General features: G+C 63.4%; 3 protein-coding genes across 5 annotated transcripts in view; 2 read left to right on the top strand and 1 right to left on the bottom strand.

The window, feature by feature from the left end:
- The window catches only part of ZC3H18 (zinc finger CCCH-type containing 18), a 51116-nt gene extending 51007 nt beyond the window's left edge, over nt 1–109 (top strand). The window contains exon 20 of the mRNA XM_082368516.1: nt 1–109. The gene's annotated coding sequence lies outside the window, so the exon portion shown is untranslated.
- A 5027-nt stretch (nt 110–5136) lies between these two features.
- Nucleotides 5137–8886, top strand: IL17C (interleukin 17C). 2 transcript variants are annotated; one of them, XM_082368532.1, is made up of 5 exons: nt 5137–5285; nt 5568–5902; nt 6333–8115; nt 8403–8648; nt 8751–8830. In XM_082368532.1, exons 1-3 carry the CDS (start codon nt 5283–5285, stop codon nt 6592–6594), a joined length of 600 nt encoding a protein of 199 aa, XP_082224658.1. In that variant the 5' UTR covers nt 5137–5282; the 3' UTR covers nt 6595–8115; nt 8403–8648; nt 8751–8830. The 2 variants fall into 2 exon arrangements, with proteins under 2 accessions (XP_082224658.1, XP_082224657.1); XM_082368531.1 differs by lacking the exon at nt 8403–8648 and having other exon boundaries at nt 8751–8886.
- On the bottom strand, nt 8739–16322 carry CYBA (cytochrome b-245 alpha chain). Of its 2 annotated transcripts, XM_082368529.1 has the most exons (7): nt 16169–16305; nt 13163–13231; nt 12578–12647; nt 12014–12088; nt 11720–11803; nt 11130–11211; nt 8739–9151 (listed from the first exon to the last, which is right to left on the bottom strand). In XM_082368529.1, exons 1-7 carry the CDS (start codon nt 16224–16226, stop codon nt 8942–8944), a joined length of 648 nt encoding a protein of 215 aa, XP_082224655.1. In that variant the 5' UTR covers nt 16227–16305; the 3' UTR covers nt 8739–8941. The 2 variants fall into 2 exon arrangements, with proteins under 2 accessions (XP_082224655.1, XP_082224656.1); XM_082368530.1 differs by lacking the exon at nt 13163–13231 and having other exon boundaries at nt 16169–16322.
- Between the last annotated feature and the right edge of the window lie 346 nt (nt 16323–16668).

Below are 16668 nucleotides of genomic sequence, written 5' to 3'. Positions count from 1 at the left end.
CTGTCTTGCCCTGGTGGTGATGTTTGCCTGTGCCTGGGTCCCCGCCTCGGCCCTCCGCTTGGCAATGCCTGCTGGGCTGCTGACTGAAGGAGGCCGGACCCTGTGGAGCGCTCACCTTGGTTTCCTCGCGGGGGCTGGCCTGGCAGGGCTTCCTGAACACCAAGATCTCCGCCTGAGCGAGAGCCCACCTTCCCCAGCAGCGGGCCCTGAGCCAGAGAGGTGACCCCAGCCCGAAAGCCAGTTCTCCGCTCAGTGCCTCAACGCACAGTTGGACCCCACTCGGACATGCGGGTGTCTGAGCGTGAGACGCCCCGGCCAGGACCACGGTGCCGTCTCACTCACTGCAGGCTGGGAAAGGCTGTCGTCGAGTCTGAGAGCCGCTGCCCGCAGTGCCCTCCTCAGCCCCTGCTCTCCTCCCAGCGGGACCAAGACCACTGGAGGGGGAGACCCTTCCTTGTGGGTTGAACTTGCAGAGTGGTGCCGGGGCCTGGGAGTGCCCCCGCCCGGTCCCCAATCGGCACCTCTGCTCTTGGATGACTTTAAACCAAGTTCCGTGAGTCCTTGCAGACACGCCTCCCAGAGCCCTGCTCTGGGCCGTCAGGAGGCCACGGCCTGGGGCTCTGGTCTGGGGTTGTGACCCTGAGGCTACGTTCAGTTACCTCAGTTACCGGGTGCTCTGTCCCAAGGCTGCGTAGCCACTGACATGTGGGACAGGAGAGCCGGCCGGGAGCCAGTGCCACGCCGTGGGGCCTCCTGCGTGGACTGTTTGCAGTGCAGTCCACGCCTGCCCCACAGCACAGCACACGCAATGCTCAATGCTTCTTGCGTCACCGGCCTCAATAGTGTGTCTGGGCAATTTCTCAAGACTTATCTGATTTGCCCTCGGGTCAAAGCCAGGTGCAGAGGGAACTCCCATTCTCCGAAGGGCGGCCTTCAAGGACACAGAGCCAGAATCCAGGACACCTTGGGTGACAGCCTGTCCCTGCGTTCTGCACCCCAGCCGCTGGGCCCCACGAGCCAGCCAAGCAGTGATGGCCTCTGAAGCCAGGAGCCCGCAGGTGAGCGAGTCCCCTACGCAGGTGTCTGCACGCCGCCCCCCCTGGCCCTGCTGACCAGCCAGCTCCTGTGCCAAAGAGCTGGGCTGACCTGGCTTCCAGCGCCTGGGTTGGACCTATGGCCCTGGGACCCCTGGACCGGAGCTGGGTTTAAACTAGCAGCTTGCCATTTGCTATCTGGGGGCAGGGGTGTGTCCTGGGAGGGGTGAGAGTCACACCCCGAGCCAACTCTCCCCCAGGTCTAGTGGAAAGAACATTCCAGGCCAGGCATGTGGGAAAAGGGAGGCTCTGTGGTATAATGGGTTCTCAGCGTCTTTGCCCCGCAGGGGACGTGAGGGCTGAGGCCCTGCCAGGCGGTTAACATGCAAAATCACTGGGAGTGATTCCCAGTTCCTCAAGTTTCTTTTCTGCCTACTGACCCCTGCCCCTCCCTCCAGCCCTCCTCCTCCGCAGCTGCAGACCCCGACCGATCCCCTCCCCTGCCTGTGTGCATTCCTCCTTCCCAGCCCGGGCCTTTGCACGCACTGCTTCCTGTTCCTGGAGCTGTGACCCAGCTGCGCCTCACCCTTCCTCTCCCAGCTCAGGCCAGGCCTGCCCCGTCCCCTCAGGCCTTCCCCTGTCTGCTGCGCCAGTGCTGTCCTGGAGCTGGCCTCCTCAGGGGTGAACTTTGGTGTGCTTTCCCCGAGTGTAAAGCAGAGGCAGAAAGCCCAGCCTCGGCCCTTCTGAGTTTTCTCATACTAACCCTCCTCGTCTTGAGGGAAGGGGCCGGGGCTTAGCTCCACCGAAGGGGAGCCGCACCCCTCGGGCCGCCCTCCCCAGGCCAAGGCACTCGCCAGCTTCGAGCGTGCCCGTCTCTCCTCCTCTCGCTCTTGAACGGGTAAAAAAAAAAAGATTTCATTTCTTCAGTGTATAACTTTCCGAACTCAAGTGTGAAGTGTCACCTCCAACGTCATGAGTGAATACATGGAGCTAGCGGGGCAGCTCAGTTCAGTGCGGATAAGTCCCTGTGGGTTTCTTACGCCTGCTGGTGATGCACAGCCGGTGCCAGTTCCTCCCCGCAGCGCCAGCCCTGTGCCCCCCGTTCCCTCAAGGCCTGGGCCTCCACCCTCCTCTCGCTCTCTGCCAACCGTCCAGCTCCCCCCGTGACGGTTCAGCAGCGCCTCAGCCCCTGCGGGTCTGTCAGCCCCTGAGGACAGCAGTCAGCCTCCGTCGGCGGGAGGAGGCCCAGGCCCTGGGTGAGTGGGCAGGGACCCCTGCCCTGGGCAGCCAGCCCTTGAGGGGCCGTGGACGAGCATGAGGCGAAGAGGTCGTTCCTGACGGTGCCAAGTTTTGGGAGCACGAGAAAACTGGGCTGTGTCCTAGGTTGACTGTGGGCAGGGCTGCCTGGGGCCCGGTGGTCGCAAAGGCCACGCCACAGGAGGGACGGGGGAGAGGGTATTGCCACCCCCACTTCACACACGGGACTGAGGCCTGCCGCTGGGCTTCCCTCTAGGACGGGGGAGAACTTCGAGCCTGGAGCTGGCAGGGCCTGGAGCAAACCCCTCCTGCAGGCCGCGTCCCCAGCCCAGGCCCACTTGGGCTGCTCCTGTCCAGCCAAGGCTGCAAGGGCTCCGAGCCACAGGCAGGGCCACCCCAGAGGCACTCAGAGGGACTGGCCCTGTTGAGTGTCCCTGTGGCTCCTGTGTTTCTGCCTTCCTGCCCTGGCTCTGCCCTTTTCTCTCTGCCCTGCCTTCCATCTGTGGTCTCTGCATTTGTCCGAGTCTCCCTAGATCTCTGTGCCTGTCTCCATCCATCCCTCCTCCCCTACCTCCATTCCCCCCCCCCTTCTCTGTGCCCCTCCATCCCCTTTCTACATCTCTCCAGGCAGGGGGACTTGGGAGCTTGGTCGAATGGGTGTGGTCTGGGGGCAGAGAGGTGGTGGGTGTGGTTTGAGGGGCGGAGCCATCCAGGGCACCTCCTCCAGGACACTCTCCAGCCTTCCTCCTGCAGCTGCCTTTCCAGTATTGCCTAACCCTGTACCGGCGTGCTTGCCTCAGCTGCCCGCAGGAATGAGGCACTGCTGGGCTCCGCCCTGTCCTTCCGTGGGTGCCTGGGACCCTGACCCCAGGCAGGCCACCAGTGCACACAAAACAGCTCGGGGTGGTAGTGAGGAAGGAGGCGTGAGCCCCGGCCCCGGGGTTTGTCCCCGACTTGCCCACCCAAAGACACAGAAAATGCTGAAGCTCAGCTCCTTGGCGTAGGGACCCCTGAGCCTTTCACTTCCGAAGATCCTTTGCGGGGGACCCCAGCCCCACGAAGGCAATGCCGCTTCCCCTTGGATTCCCCCCCCAGGGGCCAGTGCCAGGCGTGGGTGTCCCCTCCCCTCACTCTGCGAGGGCAGCTCCACGGCTGGGGACAGGGCAGGTCCACTGCACGGTGTCCCTGCCCTGGAGGGGCTCACACTACCTTTGGGGCTGAGGCAGGCGGGGACTGGGATTTCTGAGGCCCTGCGTGCCCTGCAATAAGGCCAGCCTCAGCTCAGCCTAAGGGGGGTCTTTCTCTGGACCTGAGCGTCTGTCCCGGTGGAAGGTGGAAGGGGCTCAATTGTGTCCCCCAAAACTATGTTGAGGGCCTAGCCCCAGTGCTTGGGAAGAATGTGCCTTTATCTGGGAAAAGGGTCTCTGCAGCTGTGCTTAAGGTCAGGCTCTTGATGAGATCACCCTGGGTAGGTGAATGTCTGTAGAAGGTATGGAGACGAGAGACACACATGGGGAGAGGCCATGTGGGAGTGAGGCAGAGGCTGCGCTGGTGCGTTTACAGCCCGGGGCCCCAAGGATCGCCAGGAGCCGCCAGAGGCTGGGAGAGGCAGCAAGGATTCCCTCTCAGAGACCCCAGAAGGAACCAGCCCTGCTGACACTTTGACTTGGGGCTTCCGGCCTCCAGACCGTGAGAGAATAAACTTCTGTTGTTTTAAGCCCCCCATTTTTGGGCACTTTGTTATGGCCACCCCAGGAGGTGAATACAGGTGGTGAGCTCCCTGCCGCAGGAGGTGTGCAAGCAGAGAGTGGATGGCCACGGGCAGGGGTGCGGTAGGCAGGAGCAGCCCTGGGGCCTCCACGTGTCTATCCATCCAGCGGTCAGAAAGAAGCCGGAGAACAGCCGTGACGCCATGCCCGCTGTGGGAACATTTCCTCCAGACCGAGGCTGGGAGGGCGGGCGGACTCGGGGCCCAGAGTCACACGCTGCCCACTGGAGGTCCTGGGAGGACCCCGGCGTCCCACTGCCTTCTCCGTCCCTCTCTCAGCGGTCTTCCTGCCCACCGAGTCTGCGCCACCAGAGTCAGACTGGCCCCTTCGTGGTGTACATTCTGGCTCCTGCCAGCAGGTGAGGAAACCCAGAAGGCAGGTTGACTCCATCCTCCATGCCCCGGCCCTCCTCAGCGGGACATTTTATACTGATTCGAGAGGACCAGGGCAGACGGGCCCTCGCCAGCATGGCATCCAAACCTCAGCATTCAAAGCTTGGCAGGATCTGGCCCTAAACCGTCTCCCTTTTAGGATAACGAAGGCACCACCAGCACCCTCACCAGCAGCACGGAGTTGGGGCGGGTGGGCTCCGGGGGCCTCCTTAGGAAGCTTCCTAGGGCACCCTGCCCTTTAAAGGTTCCAGGGCACTGTCACCTCCTCCACCTCAGACTTGCACTTTTGTTGACTGAAACCACAGAAGCCCAGCAGAGAATCCTGAAGGGGTCGCTGGCCCCCAGCCGCCCCGGTCCCTTCCGGAACCTCCCCACGTGGCAGGAGGAGGGGACGGGAGAATCAACCCTGGTGGAGGACCGGGCAGCAGCACAAAGTGAGCAAGCTCTCGCCTCAGGTCACCGGGTCCAAACAGCAGAAACGTGCACGTGGTTAGGACTCGGCACTCAGAGAAGGTTCAAGAGTGCCTGTCACACGGGAAAGACCGTTCTGAGCCCCATTAGCAAGTGCTTGGCCTGGGGTGGGGTCCCTGGAGGTGGGGGAGAGGAGGGAGGAGTGGGTCCCCCCTGTCCTGGAGGGGAGGGGACAGTTGCAGGGAGGGGAGGAGGAAGCATCGCCAGGCCCTTCCCCAGGAGGGAGGGTGCCGGATGTTCCCCAGGTGTGGCCCGAGGTATAAAGGGCGCCGCAAGCCGGCTGCAGCCAGGGCAGCCACTGGGTCCGCCGGGACCGCCAGGTGCACCGCTGCGGAGCCCGGAACCCAGCCCCCGCCGCGATGGTGAGCCGCTCCTCTCCCCACCCTCCCCCCTGGACGGTGCCGCCCGGCCTGCCGCCGACACCCAGGCTGAGGACGGTGCGGGAGGGTCCAGGAAGCTGCCCAGATCTGGGGGCAGAAGGGAGCCAGGACCCAGGAGCCCAGACCCCTCCGGGCCTCCGTTTCCCCAACTGTAGAGGGAGGCTACGTGCCCCCGCCCACTTTCCACAGGGAGCAGAGCCGGCGGGTGGCAGCGCGGGGCCCCTGCCCTGGGCACCGCTGACCACCCATCACCTGTTGCACCAGCTCTCCCCTGTCCTCCTGCTCCTGCTCTGGCTGCCCACCAGCCTGGCTCAGCACAGCCCCCCACTCCGGGCGGGGCCCCGCACCCACACGGCCGGGACCCCGCGCTGCTACTCGGCGGAGGAGCTGCCCCTGGGCCACGCCCCTCCCCACCTGCTGGCGCGAGCGGCCAGGTGGGAGCAGGCGTTGCCGGTGGCGCTGGTGTCCAGCCTGGAGGCGGCGGGCCGCAGGAGCCGGCACGCGGGGCCCCCGGCCGGGAACCAGTGCCCTGTGCTGCAGCCTGAGGAGGTGCTGGAAGCTGACGTCCACCAGCGCTCCATCTCGCCCTGGAGATACCGGTGAGAGCGGGCCTCCCTGGGCACAGGCCCCTGGGCCCCCTGAGCCTCAGCGCTCTCACCTGCTGACCTCCGGCCGGCCGGCCCCACCACTGGGAGGTCAAGGCTCTCCCGCGAGCTGGTCCTCGCCCAGTGTCTCAGACCTCAGACACCAGGGTCCCCCTGGGAAAATTGGGGGGTCCCCCATTTGAGTCCTTGCAGGGGTGGGGCTGGGACTGGCAGGGAGAGAGGGGGGCTTCTGGGCTCTGGGAGGGCCGTGGGGCACACGCACAGTCTCACTTCCTGGGCACCAGCTGCATGCCAAGCCCTCCCAGCGCCGCACACCTCCCATCCTGCGGCCCGGAGCCGCCCTGAGCGCGTGGGGCAGCCGTGGGGCCGCGGGCAGGGAAGGGGGCGCCTGCCCAGGCTCTCTGACACCCTGCCTGTCCCGCAGCGTGGACACGGATGAGAGCCGCTACCCCCAGAAGCTGGCCTTCGCCGAGTGCCTGTGCAGGGGCTGCATCAGCGCCAAGACAGGCCGCGAGACGGCTGCGCTCAACTCGGTGCCGCTGGCCCAGAGCCTCCTGGTGCTGCGCCGTCGGCCCTGCTCCCGGGACGCGGCGGGGGCGCCCACGCCCGGGGCCTTTGCCTTCCACACCGAGTTCATCCGAGTGCCCGTGGGCTGCACCTGTGTCCTGCCCAGGTCGGCCCGGTGATCACCGGCTGGGCTCCTGGACTGGCCTCAGGGACGCCCCTCCTATTTATGTGTATTTATCAGTTATTTATGTGCCCCCCTGGGGCCGTGGGCAGGTACCGAGGCTCCAGGCCTCTGCTTTGAGACCTGGCCTGGGAAGGGCCCAGTCCCCGGTGCCTGGGGGATGACCCTGTGCTGGGCAGCCCCCAGCTCGAGATGCAGTTTATCCTTTGACAAAAACAGCTGGGCTAGAAGGAACATTCTCACTCTTCTAGAACTTGCTAAAACAGCTACAGAAAAGGGAAAAGGTGTTCTGATGGCCACCTCCACTTCCTGGCCCCCTGGGCTCCCCTCACCCCAGCCCCCTGGGAGGAACAAGCACCCCTGTGTTTCTAAAACAGCTATTTATTTACATGTGAATACGCGTTGTCTCCCTGGTAAACAGTATCTCAGAGCACAGCACTGGCTGGCAGAGGGCAGTGGGTGAAGCCACTCTCTCACCCTCTCCCCTGCCTGGTCGTCAACACCCAGCTGGTCCCCCAGGGGCAGCCACTGGCCCAGATCATCGTCTGTCCTTCTAGGAAGGTCTATGCATGGACCCAGGTGCACCCAGGGCGGGGTTATGTTTTCACAGAGTGGAGCCCAGGTGTGCCCCGCTGGCCATGCAGTAGCTCCCGGGTCTGGCGATGGGACTCGTTCCCAAAGCCCAGCCCCCTACCCACAGACGTGGGTGTGGCCCCTGGGGACTACCTCCCTACCCCATGGACAGGTGTCCTGGGGTGACTTCCCGGGGGGTCCGCTCAGGGGGACATGTCTTTGGAGCCTGGCTGAGTCATGCTCTCCCGAGCCTGGCTGAGTCATGCTCTCCCTACCCCAGCAGAGGCCCAGGCAGCTCTGGACACCCCCTTGGGCTTCTGTCCACCACGGGTGACCTGCCAGACGAGGGGCAGCCAAGCTAACGGGCACCTCCCAGCTCAGGCACCCAGCCAGCCACCTGAGAACCACCTGACCTATCACGACAGAAGGTCCTGGATCAGAGCAGTGAACAAAACGGATAGCTCCCCACCTGCCCCCTGGGTGACCGACAACCACGGCGCAGCAGCGAAGCCCTGGGCCGGCTGGTGGTGAAGGGATCAGGAAAGGGAGAGGGGCTGCAGTGGAGGCCACCTGAGAACCACCTGAGTGGCCATCCGGGGCCCGCTGCTCCAGGCAGAGGGGATGGCCTGTGCAGAGGCTGAGAAGGTGGCCTGCCTGTGCCCGGGGGTCAGTGTGGCTGGAGCCCAGTGGGCGGGGTGACAAGGGCCAGAGCAGATGGGGGCGGGGGCCGGAGACAGTGTCCGTCCTGGGCTATGGGAGCCTGCGGGCTCCGAGCCGGGCACCGGGCGGGACAGGGCAGCGCTGGGAGTGGCCTGGGAGTGGGGGCGGAGGAACGGTGGGCCGACTGGATCTATGCTGAAGACGAAGAGTGCTGGCTGACAGGCAGGGTGCCCTCCAGGCCAGAGGCCCCTAGAGACCCCCAGCTCTGAAAGTGTGAGAGGAGGAGGTGAGCGATGTAAGGGCTTTTCCAGACTTCGGGGGAGGGGGTGCCGGGGAAGGAAGGGGCTTCCGAGGCTGGGGTGTGAGCCGAAGCCAGGCAAAGCTTTGGGGGCCACAGGGGCTCCTGGCCCCGCCATGGCTAGTGTGGTGTGTGTGCGGCATGTGCGAGGGGGGCATGTATGGTGTGTGGGTGTGTATGTGTTACCGAACCCACTTTGGGTTCACTCACCCACTGATTACTCCCCCACCCTCCCTCCCTCACTCACTCTGTCTTTAAAAACCTTTCCCTGAAAGCCACCAGGGAGTTGGGGGGGTCTTTTGAGCACGAGCTGCCTGGACTCCTTGCTCGGTGCCTGCAATAAACCCTGCACCTGCCTTCACCACAACGCGTGTCAGCAGACTGGCTTCGCTGTGCGTGGGTGAGCGGACCCAAGTTTGGTTTGGTAACAATTTTGGCGACCTGGCTGGAGCGGAAGTCCCGAGTGGGCACCTTGCCCACGGCACATCGGCCCTAGGGTGGTCCGCGGGGTGCTCCAGCAGGTGAGTCCTAGCAGGTCAGGGAGCTGGAGGGACACACACGCCCTCCCCCCAGACCTGAGACATTCTTTTCCAGAGTAGAAACACAAACACTTGGAATTCCAGATACGTGTTTCATGGAACAGGCGATGCACCAAGATCCCAGTGCCAGTGAGGAAGATGACAGCCCTGTTGCCAGTGAACCCGAAGGAGTCTGCAGAAAAGGGGGTGCCCCGGGCTGGGGGCCGCCCACCCCCACCCGTCTGCAGGAGGAGCCCTCGAAGCTTGGGCGGGACGGGAGTGGCTTGAGGCCCTGGTCACACGACCTCATCAGTCACCGGCATGGGGTTTTCATGGGGGCCACCCGCAGGGACCCCTGCCGCCTCCTCCTCACTCGGCTTCTTGCGGGCCTCGGCCGGGGGCCGGGGCGGGGGGTTGCTGGGTGGCTGCTTGATGGTGCCCCCCACCTGCGGCCGCTCCTTGGGCTTGGTCTCGATGGGGGTCCACTTCTCCCCGCGGATAGCCGCCTGCAGGACACGGAGGGGCTGGGCTGGGGATCCTCCCGGGCCGCCCCCACCCCGCCATACCGCCTCCCCGCCCCTGTGCTCCCCCACCCCCGCCAGGAGCCAGGACACGACCGAATTCAGTGAGACCTGAGGGGACTGGAGCTCAGAGAGGTTATTTGATGGGCCTGAGGCCACACAGTCAGATCCCAGCTATTTCACCACAACACAAGGGGCCCCACAAGGGCGAGGGGTGCTGAACCCCGGGGCTCCTGGAAGATCCCCTGGAGGCAGCTTCCAGGTGCACAGCCTTCCTCCCAGGGACTAAGGGCCAGGAGCAGGACAGGAGCCCAGGCCCCAGTGGCCATGATGCTGAACTGAGGCCGGCAGCTCTGGGTGAGGGGGGTGGGGAGAGGCCCAGGAGGGTGGCCAGGGAGGCCAGGGGCCCAGGTGTGTTGAGGAGGAAGAGTGCACGGCCCAGGGAATTTGCTGAAACGCAGACTCCAGGGCCACAGGCCAAGTGGACCTAAGAACGTGTATCTTTCATTTTGTATCCCCTAATACATTAGTTGATAAAAAAAAAATGTGACAGCATATACTTTATGAAGCATAAGAATAAAGTGAATTTCTATAATCACACCTCCTAAGTTAAAAACTAGAACACTGGGACTTCCCTGGTGGCACAGTGGTTAAGAATCTGCCTGCCAGTGCAGGGGACACGGGTTCGAGCCCTGGTCCGGGAAGATCCCACATGCCGCGGAGCAACTAAGCCCATGCGCCACAACTACTGAGCCTGAGTGCCACAACTACTGAGCCCGCATGCCTAGAGCCCATGCTCCGCAACAAGAGAAGCCACTGCAATGAGAAGCCCACGCACCACAACGAAGAGTAGCCCCCGCTCGGCGCAACTCCAGAAAGCCCGTGCACAGCAACGAAGACCCGACGCAGCCAAAAAATAAGTTAATAAATTAATTAAGAGAAAAAAGAAAACCAAACTAGAACACTGTATCCCAGAAGGTAAAACTAGAAAGTTAAAGGAAGAGAATGCAGGAAAATATGGCATATGGGCAGGGAAAGCCATTTTTAAAAAGCATAGACCATAAAGCAAATAAATATATTAGACAGACAGACTTCTGCTCAGTGAAGAATTCATGGACAAAGTTAGATCCTTAATAAAGAGGGAGGAAGTATCCACAATGGCTAAAACTGACAAAGGATTCACAATTAAAATACACGTGACATTCCTGCAAACTAACAAGAAAAAAACAAAACCCCAATAGAAAAATGGGCAAAAGATCTGAACAGGCAGCACAAAAGCACTCAGACAGCTGAAGCGAATGAGGAGGCGGCCAACTCGTCATCGGTGGAGCAATCAAGTCAAAATCATCAGGCCCTGTCGGCCTGACTGAAGCTGGTGGCCTTGGCGGGGCTGGAACCACGGCTCGGCGGGTCGGGGGCGCCACGCGCAGGAGAACGGCGAGCGTCCCGCAGCCTGCACCTGGTGGGGGCCCTGCCCCATCCCCGCCGCCCCCTGCCCTGCTGTAAAGGTGGCCTCGTGCAGCCTTACCGACCAGGGGCGCTTTGAGTAACCTGGACTCCAGGCCAACCCAGCCCCGAGGGTTTTGCACGTGGCGTCTGCCCTGCTCACGAGCTCCCCGGGAAGTGCTCCTGACAGCATGCCGAACTGGATGAGAAACCTTTGAGCGATGGATCCCAATCCAGGCCGGGCCTGCCGGCCGTGGGACCTGGGCCAGCCACGTCCCCTCTCTGAGCTTCCGCCGCTTGTCTGTGAAGTGGGGGCCCCGCCTCCCACCTCGCAGGGCTGCAGCACAGGTTACAGGGGACGTAGGGGAACGGCTAGCACGTTAGATGGACCAAAATGGAGGCTACGCTGTAACCGTCCCCACGACGTGAGCAAGGACACGGGCTCGGCCTGCAGGGCCAGCCATGGGGCCAAGGCTGTCAAGGACCGGCGGGGCCGAGCACGGAGGACGCCACTCACCAGCAGGTAGATGCTGCTTGCGATGGCCAAGCAGGCTGTGCCCAGGATGGTGGCGAGCAGGAAGCCGGCAGGTACCGACAGCCTGGGGAGGGGGTGGAGGACGGGAGACAGTCAGAAGCGGGGTCTGCAGCCCCAGGCCTTGGTCAGAGACCACAGGGTCTCAGGGCAAAGCCCCCAGGACCTTGAGCGGAGGGGATGCCCTGTGCTGCCCAGGCTGGCTTCTAACTTTGGCCCCTGAGCCGTTTGCACAGGGCAAGCCAGGCAGACAAAGGGACAGGGCACTGGGCCCCCAGCCACCACCCAGGGAGGAGGCCCAAGCAGCTGCAGAGGCGCTGGGCGTGGCGGTCTCCCTGGCAGCGGCCGCCAGACTCACTGTGGGACGGCTGAGCAGAACCGCCCAGCTGAGCCCAGTCAGCCCCAGAACACTGATTACTCCTGACTTACGCTACCAGGTCGGGGTGAACCGTTACCCTGTAAGTAATGACGGATACAGGTTTAGGGAACCTCTGGCAGAGCCCGGGAGGGGCCTGACTTGACCCCAGCAGTCCTCTGCCGGCGGCGCTGGTGATGCCAAGTGGGCAGAGACTCACCCAAGGTGCAGGAAGGCCCGGATGTAGTAATTGCTGGTGAGGGGCCCGAACACCTTCACCACTCTGGTCAGGTACTTCTGTCCGCTAGGCAGAGGGAGGGAGGGGAGACAGACCGCGTCCAGCTCAGCACACCCCACCGCCCACCCCGGCCCAGAGCACCCGCTCTTCCTCCCAGGGGTCCGGGGGCTCGGCGGCTGGGCAGACAGCGAGTGGGCTGGTGCTGGGGACAGGACCAGGCTCCTCCGTGGTTACAGCTCCCAGGGAGACCCCCAGAGCAGGGTGGGGGAGACTCACCACCTCTCCATGGTGGAGCCCTTGCTTCTCTTCCCCCGGGGGTACTCTAGCAGGCAGATCAACACCCCTGCCGCACTGAAGCTGCGGTTAAGGAACAGCCCCGCTCAGCCTGAGGGGCCGCAGTGAGCCCCCTTTGCTGATGAGAAAAGAGAGAGGTGCGGCCACTGCCTGAGGTCACGCAGCTGGGAAACAGCTGGATTGGATTCCCATAGCTCTGGCCACTTTGCTGCCTTCTTTGCTGTCCTGTGCCCTCCCTCCCCCCACGCGTGCCTTGGCCTCCAGAGAGCCTGTAACAGCCGGGCTGGCGGGGGGAAGGGGGGACCCGGTCCACTCGTGGATAGGCCCGGCTGGCTAGGGAGGGTGGCTGAGAGACGGGGGTGTGGAGGGGATCCCGAGCATTCCCGAGGCCTCAGTGCCACCCTCAGGGGGCACTGACACCTCCCACCCTGCCAGGGCCCGGCCCGGTGGGTCTGTCACCTCCCTGCTCTGAGCCCCTCCTGCCTTCCAGGAGCGGCGGCATCTCTACCCCCCCGCCCCGACCCGGGGTGTGCAGCGGGAGGATACATGGAGTATGCGCCCAGGTACCACTGGGCAAACTGGCCGGCCGTGGCCACAATGCCCCCGGTGATGAGGACTGTGGACAGAGGAGAAGCAGGTTAGTAGGTGCTCCACGCATCCCTGCAGGGGCTCCGGCCACCTCCCTGTGCACGCCCCCCCCCCCAAGAGGGGCCAGCAGTCCACCACAGAGCTGCCCTCTGTCCGCCACCGTGTTAGCCCAGGAAGGGGACCCAGACGGGTGCAGCCCCTGGCCGGTGATGGGGAATGGCTGTAGGCATGGGGGTCGGGACGCCTCCCCCTGGGAAGCAGCATTCGCGCCGGGGAGGGGGCTGAGGAGCTGCTGAGGGATGTGGGGGAGAGGCGAGGCCTGGGCTCCAGCCTGGACACCCCCCCCCCCAGGCCCGGGACCCTCAACACGCTGAGTGTTTGCTCGATGCGTTTAAAGACTGCGCCGTTGGTTGCCGATTTTGTACCGGCTGTGTGGACGTTCTCTCCTGGCTGGGGGTGTCCTGGTCGACCCCATTCGTGTGTTTTGTCTGATGCTGAAACTCCCACCAGTTCGGAGTGGACTTGGTTTCTCTGGCCCTTTACCTGCCGCTCTGTGTGCGCCTGCCGCGAGCGAGTGTATCTCTGTCTTTCCTCCCCAGTAATTCTTTTCTTCTATTGTGGTAAAATCAGTGAACAGCTCAGTGGCGTGAAGCACATTCACACTGTTGTGGCACCGTCACCAACCATCCCCAGGATTTCCAGTCATTTATTGAGGTATAATTATTACATAAAGTGCACAGACTTTTTACATGTGTGACCCCCTACGTGATCTCCACCCGAATCAAGATTCCCGCCACCCCGGAAAGTTCTCTGAGGGCCCTTTTTTGCTGAACAGGTTTGTCCAGGCCCTTCCTGCGGTGGTTTGCATGGCGCTCCAGCTCACTCTTTGTCTTGTTGGGTAGTTTCCTACTGTGTGAATCCACCACGATTTATTTATCCATTCTCCTGCCTTTGGGACATGTCAGTTGCTTCTGGTCTTGGGCTATAATGAATAAGCTGATAGAGCTAAATTCTTTATAGTTTAAGCGATCTGATAGTGAATTTAACACCTTTTATTGACTATGATTGCAGATAACTTACTTTGTTATCTTATTTGTGTCTTCTCTTGAACTAGCTTTTTTTGTTGCTTCTCCTGCCTTCCGCTGACTTGATCAAACTTTAATTTTAAAATTCCTCTTTCTGGGACTTTCCCTGGCAGTCCAGTGGTCAAGATTCTGCGTTTCCAATGCAGGGGGCACGGGTTCAATCCCTGGTTGGGGAACTAAGATCCCAATGCCACGTGGCGCAGCCAAAAAAAAAAAAAAAAAATTCCTCTTCCTGAACCACATGTGGACTTTAGAAGGTTTAACTTCAGTCTCACCCCAAATTACCCACGATTATCCATTATTTACAGTCGGTGTCTTCACGCTGGTGTTGCCGTCCTTCTCTCTGGATCCAGCTTTGCTCTCGCTGGAGCACATCCTTCAGTAGTTCTTTCCGGTGACCTGAACTTCCTGGTTACACTTCCTGTGGCACAGGGTGGGGGAGGGCAGCCCCCCCCCCTCCATGCGCAGCACAGGCCTGAGTTTCCAGCGGTTTTGTCTTGCTCGAGACTTTCTTCGTCCAGGCTCCAGTGGCAGATGGCACAGTTCCTTGGCGGGGATGATCTTTTGGTCTGTTTCTTCCCGGCTCTGGCCTCAGAATCTCGCCGGGTGAAAGCCCTGACTCCTGGCGCCCCTCCCTTCGGCCCCTGAACCGTCGTCACCCTCCACTGGTGTCAGGCTCAGCTACGCTCACGTTCACGCTTGCTGTGCTGTCAGCGCCTCCCCGAGCTGGAGGAGGGAAGGGGCACTTTCCCTGCATTCAGGCAGCGCCATGTCCACTCGACCTGGGGGTGTAATTTCCTTGGCCTGAGCCTCCATCATTAGCAAGAGCCTCAGCTCCCACGGGGCTGTGGTCTCACGATGGGGATGGAAACTTCAGCTCGTGGTGAACAAGGTGAACGTGGGCAGAGGTGCTGGCTACGTCAGGCTGTGTGCTCTGGAAAGACTTCTCTGAGCAGGTGGACGTGAGCTGAGAGGTGGGCTTCAAGAAGAAGCCGCTTCCGCAAAGGCCAGGGTGGGTGGGCCCCAGAGGACTGGCGGGCCAGGGGCGGAGCGGTCGGAATCGGAGGGGACATGGGCTGATCAGATGGGACTTTCTACAATAAAAAGGGCCCATGGGCTGCGATGCTCGTGGGGCCTGGCCTGGTCAGCCCAGGGGGGGCTGTAGTTAGTACTGAATCAGGAGGAAAAGTCAGCAAAAGGAGGAATTCGGAGCCAGAAGGGGGACCTTCTGACAAACCGCCCCTTTTGATGGCGGAGGAAGCTGAGCCGTAGTCATTGCGGGGGGGATGGTGGGGGGAGAGGGCAGCTCTGGGCAGAAGCGAGGAGAGCCAGGTACTGACCCACTGAGTTCTCAGCCATTTAGACGCCAGAAGGGGGCCTGTCTGCCTGGACACAGATCTTGGGGCTGGTGCCCCAAAGCTGCCCACCTCCCAAAACGTGACCTTACGGAGCTCCCCTCCCCACCCAGCCTCGCCGGCTCCTCCAGTCCCCGGGACGGGGGTGGGGGCCTCAGGGTGGGTCCCAGGTAAGCGGTGGTGGGCTGAGACCCTCCTCACCCCCGTATCCCCCCGTCCTCCCACCCGCCCACTCGGCCTGGGTGTGGGGCCTTCCTGGGAGGGGCAGAGCTGTGAGCGGCTTCTTCTTGCTTCAGGCCCCCCGCCTCCTGGGAGGTTCCTGAGTCTGTGCAGCTCGGGCTTCCGCCCCTGTGAGCGCGGGGTGGCAGGGTGACAGCGCCGCCCCTCCCCAGAAGCAGCCCCAGGGGGCTGGGTGGGAGCAGGTCACACGGGCTGTTTCCAGCCGCCTTGTGCGATGGTCTTCTGCGCAGACTCAGGGCTGGGCCCCAGAGACAGAGCGGTCGCCCCCCACAGGCCAAGTCCAAGGCCAGGAGGCAGGAGGAGCCCACCTCCACACCCCAGGGCCCCCGGGGCAGGAGGGGCCAGTCCAGGCAGGGGTGGGTCAGGCCGGGTTTTCCCAACCCTGCTGGGCGGTGACTCTCCGGAAACCACCGGGGGCAAACGCTTCTTCCCCCGACTGCAACTTCCTCTTTTGGGGAGGGGGTGGAGGAGTGAAGGGACAGAGGATGGGGTGTGGGTGTGCCCGGGTCTGCAGGGGCAGGAGGGCCCCGGATCCCCCTCCCCAGCCCCAGGGCTCCGCTCGGAGGCTGCTGCCTGCTCCCAACACAGGCCGCCACACTCCTTCCCGCTGGAGTCTCCAGTCTCGGGGCCCCCACCCCCAGGCCGCAGTTCCCACTTCCTGGCCTGCAGCCCGGCGTCTCTGGCTCCTCAGGACCCTCTCCCGCCCCCTCTCCAGCCTGCCCCCTCCCCCTTTCCTCGGCCATAGCCTGGGGTCTCCAGGCCCCCACTTCCCCAGCCCGGGCTCCAGCCTGGACTGCCGCGGCACCCCTCACCGCACGCGCAGCCGCGCTCTGCAGCCCCCGCCCCCGGTGCGGCGGCCCCCCACTCACTCAGGCCGGACGCCAGCGCCTGCTCGTTGGCCCACATGGCCCACTCGATCTGCCCCATGGCGGCGACCCGGCTCGGACACGGCTCAGGCCCTTCGCACCCCGCGTCCCCAGAGCTCCGCCTGCCTCCCGCCCCGAGTCCCCCCAGTTCCGGCGCCGCCCGGCCCCGCCCCGCCGCTGGCCCCGCCCCAGCCCCGGTTCCCCAGGTGGCAGGCAGGCCTGGCGGCAGGTGGGGTGCCGGTGCTCCCGGGAGCCTCGTCCCCCACCCCCTCCATGAGAGCCTGGGCCCTGGAGCTCAGGAAGGGGCCCTACCCAGCCCCAGCCAGGCCTTCCTCCGTGCAGACCCAGCCAGCTCGGCTGCGGTGGACTCCAGTGGGGGCGGGGCTTCAGGCCAGGACCCCGGAGCCTGGTGGGGATCCCTCCCCGGAGGTCAGCGCAGGCCCAGCCTCCGCCTCACCCGGCCCTGGGCTAGTGCAGGCGTGGACAGGTGTGGCCTCTGCAGG

The sequence above is a fragment of the Balaenoptera borealis genome (assembly GCF_965194805.1).
Source record: "Balaenoptera borealis genome assembly, chromosome: 19".
Classification (NCBI taxonomy): domain Eukaryota; kingdom Metazoa; phylum Chordata; class Mammalia; order Artiodactyla; family Balaenopteridae; genus Balaenoptera; species Balaenoptera borealis.
Note: the sequence above shows the minus strand (reverse complement) of the source record. Positions and strands in the feature narration are given on the sequence as shown.